Source organism: Ruditapes philippinarum, unplaced genomic scaffold (assembly GCF_026571515.1).
Source record: "Ruditapes philippinarum isolate M1 unplaced genomic scaffold, ASM2657151v2 ctg1031_1_1_1_1, whole genome shotgun sequence".
Lineage (NCBI taxonomy): Eukaryota > Metazoa > Mollusca > Bivalvia > Venerida > Veneridae > Ruditapes > Ruditapes philippinarum.
Window position 1 is genome coordinate 337,086 of NW_026853822.1, and position 7,202 is coordinate 344,287.

At 32.9% G+C, this 7,202-nt stretch overlaps 1 protein-coding gene across 2 annotated transcripts in view; it reads right to left on the reverse strand.

Moving 5' to 3' along the window:
• Window positions 1-494: 494 nt before the first annotated feature.
• Window positions 495-7,202, reverse strand: part of LOC132738045 (beta-microseminoprotein-like) — a 60,403-nt gene continuing 53,695 nt past the window's right edge. The window contains exons 1-3 of one of the 2 annotated variants that reach the window (XM_060725468.1): window positions 2,369-2,508; window positions 2,089-2,221; window positions 495-641 (exon numbers count right to left, since the gene is read on the reverse strand). In XM_060725468.1, the coding sequence (XP_060581451.1) occupies window positions 524-641; window positions 2,089-2,221; window positions 2,369-2,447 (330 nt within the window). In that variant the 5' untranslated portion in view covers window positions 2,448-2,508 and the 3' untranslated portion in view covers window positions 495-523. Of the gene's footprint in view, window positions 642-2,088; window positions 2,222-2,368; window positions 2,509-7,202 lie in introns of those variants that run through there. The other variant, XM_060725467.1, reaches the window with a different exon arrangement.

The window sequence follows — 7,202 nt, forward strand, 5'->3', positions numbered from 1 at the left end:
GTACGAGAAAAGGAGAAAAGAGGGTTAACGTACCCGTTTTCGTGCATTCACATCTGCAGAAGTGCGAGAATGCATTTCAAGCTCGAGTCCACAGGGTGAGTGTTAAAATAAGTTCGAGGACTTTTCAAGATATAAATGCTCGCAAAAATGTACATTCTCGGTATTATTGCATAAAATAAATACGTACTATGGCAACTCTGCGTTTTATTATCTGCATTTCGTATAAGAAAAAAAAACATTTGTCGATGGTGTGATGCCATTTGACAGTTATATATTGATAATAAAATAGGGCGGTTACTATATTTGCACTTTTAACATTGCTTCGTGAGACACGCATATAAAAAGGAACCAACAGCGTAATATATCCAATTATTTGTGTTTTCTTCTCCGTTAATGTTTACCTGCGTGCGAAATTTTTATGCAAATATTTTGTTTTATGCCGTGTCTGGTTGTAGTAGAAATCTGGAAGTATGAAATTAGATAAAGGAACTTCGATCTTTTCAAATAATTTATTTTTCTTTTACTACACACATGGTTTTGAATGATCTAGGGCTTGAACAATCTTGACTGAGCATCCGTCGTCGCCAGCAATCACTTCGCAACCCGGTGGTGGACCAATCGCCCCTGTGTGTATACCGTATCTATATCGGAGGAAACGATAATTAATAATAAAATGTTAAGAATAATACACATCTAAGTTCACATTGACTAGCTCACTACATAGCCCCAGTCACATTAGAGCTTACGACCACTAAAGACCAGTTGACGATCACCAGTGACCTCTAGTCGTGAACAATCTTTAAAACGTCTTACGACGGTCATCGGTGATCTTCGACAGTCGCAGGTTATCTTATTATGGTCCCAAGCATGCACAAAAACCTCTCTGCTATCAAACAGGTCGCTAGTGATCTTATAAGGTCTTAGACTGTTGCACGATCGTCGTTCGAAAGTCGTTCGAAAGTCTCTAATAATCTTCAACTGGTCGCCGCCGATGTCCTTGTCACTCGGTCGCAAGTTGTCTTTCCAAAGTCGTAAGATCATCGTGCGATTAGTAGCGACCTGTCTTACGATCACCCACGATTACAAATGACAACTAGCGACTTCGCTACGATTAGTAGCAACCGTTGTACGATCGTCAGAGACTAATTAAAGATTTCCTGTGACCAGACAAAGACCACGTGATCTAACATTATATAAAGCAGGAACTTTACGGTTCATTCCTCAAACGCACTTTTTGTTTCGTTTGTGTAACACCGTCATGCCAGATTTTTGGTTTATCGTTGTGCAACAATCTTACGACAGTCTTTACAAATTTCCACTAGTCACTGATAGTCTTGAGAAGTCTTAAGTAATCGTGCGATGGTCGTACGATAAGGTGTAGGTGATCGCATTACAGGTCAAGCGTAGTCGTAAGTTATCTCAGACAATCTTGAGACCATCGTTCGTTTACTGATGACCTGTCGTGCGATTGTCAATGACTGGTCGTACGATAATCGCGGAAGTAAATTTATCTGTGCAAAGAGGGTTTGGTCGCAGACAATCGCCGACGATCGTCGGTTTTTCACGTCGCCGGTGGTCGCAAGTAATCGTAAGCTCTAGTGTGACTGGGGTTTTAAAGTAAGTTTAGTTCTTACCCAACACAAGGTCAGTAGAAGATGAACAGAAACATGAAGTGAAATGAAATAATTAAATGTGCACAGATGAGTCTGTAATAACTCATTATGAATGTAAATCAAAGATTGGCGAATCGATTCGCTGTTACTCAAAATGAATTTAAAAAGTTTGATAATGGAGACTTCTATATCAGGATATTGATAACCTGCGACCTGCTCATTACAAAATCATTAAATAGAATAATCTTATATATCTTTATCTTGTTCTAGACTATTAAATACATATCTACATAAAATTATTGTCCAACAAATCCTTCATATGCTCGATTGACGGAGGCTTTAAATTACTCTATATTTAAAATAACATCAAGTACTCAAATTTGGAAGGTTATACACTCACATATATGCTCCTAAAACTTTTTTTCCTTAAACGCAAAGTGTACAAACCATAACGATAATGTTTTATTATACCTACCCGCAGCAAGACATGTACACGGAGGACGAATCAGATTGGCGGGAACATGTACACTTTTCACACTTTTCCGGTATAAGCAGCTCACTTCCGGCTAACATTGTAACACCATTCTTAGGTGTGCAATGATCTCCATCTAAATTTGAAAAGAAAATCTAAAGTATTCTATTTTACAGTGCAAATTCTCAAATCAAACGCCAAAAAAGTTAAACACAACAGAAACTTTCGAGTTCTATTATAGGTAAATAATTATCGGTATGGGAATGTGTAAAAAAGCATTTACCTTCCAATTTAAAGTAACAAGCACCAAATGTTACATGTAAACAATAAGCTACAAAAACAAAACCAAATAAAATCTTCATTTCCCTTCATAAAGTGAATTGTGACTGCCGTAGGCGTAATCTTTATCTGCTAATATTAAGGGCAAGGCATGATAAGGTGTATTGCTTAATATAGTACCGACCACAATGATCTCACTACACACCACTTAAAATATATAATTATTTTCTCCTTAATAGTAACATTATAATACTTACTTTTCTTGAGCATAGTAACCTCATAGTTTGAAATATGAAAAAAAAACATGTAAAAAGGGAAAATGTCTGCGTCGTTCTAAATCCAACATAATCAATATTTACTTTGACTGCAACTAGTTTCATGTAAAGTAGATTTACCTTGACTATTACACCAACAGACATTAAATAATTCCATGGAATATATGTACGGTCTCAGGATATTTCGCATTACGTGGTTGCCATAAAAAGACTTAATGTTAAAATATATTCCATTTAGTTATTGATCCATCCAAGGATGGGGATGATTTGGATGGGATTTTTTCTAGTTGAATTTCCGAATAATTTTAGACATGTGAATCGTGCTTCCTCCCATGTAACATTTTACAACAGTTTACACTGCTTTTTAAAATTGTAAGTCATGAGCAGCTTATTGAGCATAAATATTAACTATGATGTAGATGGCATTTTTTATGTTTTGTATAAAATAACGAGATCACCAATAACGCTCACAATTCTGGAAACGCATGCGCATTACAATTCCGAAAGACACAATATTAAAACTCCGAAATCATCTGGTACTATAAGAAGATTATTTTCAGGGTTCATTATCTTATATTAGAATTTATGAGTTCAATTGATTTGAATGTTATGATTCTTATACATGTATCTTTGCATATTAATGAAGCACATATTAAAGTGTACATGATGAATTCGTCATTGTAAGGTACTATTACATAAACAAGACCACATCATCCAGAAACATATTTTACAGTTTTGTCTAGATGCTATGTCAACTGCATTAAAACTTAATTCTACAAAGGAATTTAAACGAACGATTGTTACTTGTAATCTTAAATATTGTTGTTTACGGTATTTGCAATGGTGCCTCAGATTTAAGAGTAAATTAATCATATTTGAGTCTAAATTGGCATTCATCATATAAACGAAATACATAGAGGAAAAATCTATTGATACTTAAGTACGAATCAAATTATATGTTGTTTGTGGTGGTGTCTTCGATAGAATAAAAATTTTCACACTATTAAACACGCCGTATTACCGGCGCCAGTGATGGCAAATCCTTGCAGTGATGGCAGATAGCTGAAATTTACCGCTCAGTACAGGTAGGTTATAAATTTGGTTGGTATTTTATATTACACAAATACGGCCCATTTCATTGCTAGGAAACTATTGTCCATTGACTGGAGATACTATTAGGTAATTTTGGACTCGTTTTTCCTGTTTTTAGACTATTTTGAGCAGGTTAAAAGTGTCAGCTTCGAAAACATCCGTGAAAATGTCTGATTTTTGTTCAAAATGTCTCAAGTTTTAACTAAATGGCAGGATTTCGTGTTATTAATATAGACGTTTATCTATTGGGGTCAGGCAAGCCTACCCCGGGAGTCTTTTCTTTAAAGTTTTACAGACGTTCAATCTGGTCCGGTCAAAGAAAAAATGCTGCCGTTGTAGGCAGATACTTATTTTAAATGCTTCCGTCGATAGCAGAAATACCATGAAAGTGACTAACATTCTGACAGAAAATCAAAGTCAATTTCTCTATTCTTTGCGCCCTTTTAGTCGGAATTTCTCAAGATAGAAAAATTATTAATGCGATATGTGCATCGAAAAAGCTTTTTTGCAATACGCAATTACAATACAAAATGTGATGATTCAGTACGACTAAATAGCACTATAAACAGAGCAATAACATGAAAAAATTCATTTTTTTCTATATTCATGCATGTGCGCTTGATCTGTTGTGTCTGTCAGTTACATGCATACAATACCATATGTATTTAAAGTTTAGCAGCGCATAATTTACTCCCTATACAAGACATAACGTCATTTGCATATTAAAGATATAACTTCAGTAAGTGGATATTCATTTGCTAGCATATGACATTATTTTCTCGAGGTAATAACGTTCATCGCTTTATGACATATAAAGGCTGAAATTTATTTAGTCGGCGTTAATGCTGCATATTATAAGATACTAAATAGATGTAATAAAGGGGCGACTATTAACCTTGCAACTGACAAGATCTGTGGACATCAGTGTATCATAAAACAATAAATGTTAATATAAAATGAAAATTAAGATAATATTATCGACAGTTCAAATATCTTCATGTTGGAAATCTCGTTGTAGTTGACATTTACTATGCTAAAATATTAACAACAGTACTAACAGTAAGGTGGACATACCACGCGGTTTCAAGCATGAAAATTTAAAGAAATGAATCCACGTTGTCGTGTTTTTCAAGAACTTGGTAATATAGGAAAATATTTGAACTGTCGATAATATTATCTTAATTTCCATTTTACATTAACATACATTGTTGTATGATACACTGATGTCCGTTGCAAGGTTAATAAAGGCCAATATTTTCGACTTGAATGACACTATCCTGCAGTTATGTGCCAGTGTAGACGTTAAGTCTAGAAACAGTTATCTATCAAATGAAAATACTTTTATATTAATATTTTCTGCAGTGAGTTATTTTATTTGAAGTGTTTGAATACATACATACATCCATCCATCCATCCATCCATACATACATACATACATACATACATACATACATACATACATACATACATACACAAATTCAATTATTTTAAAGATAAACAATGATAATTTTCTTATCATCATATTTCAATTGTGATATGTTAACAATTCGATAAATTTTGGTATTTTTCAGAAATGTTTATCTATAAGCTGTTTTCTTATAATGCACGAACCTCATCTTCTAATTTGAGGCAATTATTACATTTTCTTTCATTTAAGGAATAGCATCAGGTTTACCAGTTTTTACTTTTAATCTATGCACAGAAGTCTTAAAACGTGATAGAAATTTCCTAAACTTTTTCATTTTTAACCATTGACAGATATGATTTAAAACCAAAATCACAAAATAGTACATAACTTCTTGCTCTTCATGAATCTCTTAGTGCTGCAAATTATTTTTGCATAAATGTATCTGTTAATCATTTATTTATCTCTCCCACACACTTATTAATCCATACTTAAAACAACCTAAAGATTGTTACAAAAACGTATAAACAGACTTAGCCCAGGACATTGGATTTGGTTTTAGTTCTAAATCTCTACAAATAAGATCATACATAGCTTTGACAGACTGTACTACTTTACTGAACAACTTATAACTTATAACTTTAATATTAAAGATGACCTTTCAAGTTCACCATAGACATACTTGCTTTTAACTCCCAACAACTTCTTACAATACTTTAAATTTATATTTTCTAAAACATGACTATCAAGTATTCCCATCATAGTTAAGAATTGGTAAAACTATTTTATCAAATATGATCCATTTTATGTTTAACTGACATACAAGGAAATCTTATTTATCATTTAGCTCTTTTTGTTTCAAATAAAGCATCATATTATCTCACACAATGTAATCAAATATTTTGCATAAAATTATACATGTATGTAAGTAGTTTTAGTGTTTACTGTAAGTAGTTTTTATGTAATTATTCTAAAAGCACTTTAAGTTACAAAATATTTGAATTTTATGAAATGTGGCCAATATTAAAATGTTGTCGTTTGAATTGTGTCTTTAGTTGTGAGTTCCCACTTTAAATATGTAAGGTACCATGCCACTTGATATATGAGTAAACTATAACTACCTTTATTCGTTTTATTTTCAATTTCAAAGTTTTAAAAGTTTAATTTCAAACCAAATGAATTTATTTCATTTTTTAGATACTTTCTTCACATATTTCATTTTTTATATCTATACATATAAGTCAGGAACATGTTTTGGAATACAGTTCATAGCTTCCATCATGTTTGATCAGTGTAGGAACAGTTGAATGTATCATATCATGTGTTACCAAACCTGTTGTACATTTAAATTTAACCCCGTCTGGCCAAATTTCGAAGGATAAGCAGATAGGGTTGTCATTACAGGCTTTTTTACAATCTTCCAGACTGTCATACACCTTATCGTTTCCACTGTTAAAACCGGAAATTGCTGTGTTACTGATTTTACTATAGCTGCCTGTCAAAGTGTGGCATACTGAAATTTAAAATGATCTCTAATATATAGTACTTATATATTTCATGAGCAAAAAAAAACAACAGAATACTTATAGCATAGAAAGGTTTAACTTAAATATAGAAGTTAAGCTTCATAAGCTTTAAAAAATTTAGGCATAACCAAGACTATTGGAATCAAATATTTCTGGATGTTTTCACATAACTATAGTATCGTTGTAAAAATAATGCACACACAATCATTTTTTTTAATAAAATAAAAATCTTGGAAAATCTTCAGAAGCAGTAATCACAACAAAATTTTATGACCATTGCATACTCGTTTTGATCGAGTCTCTACATGAGGAATAATAAAAGGTGCAACATCCCTCAAGCCCCTACCACCGGCTTGTTCGGTACTCAATTTTCAACAATTAAAGGTCTTGTAATCAATGATCTCGCAGGACTAGAAATATAACAACACTTAAGTGAAGTACAGGGCAACGTTTTACAGCTGACTGACCCTATTCAAAAACATAATCGTTTAACTTTAAGGGCACATGAAAACTACTCAGAAGTTGCAATTTTTTCTTTCG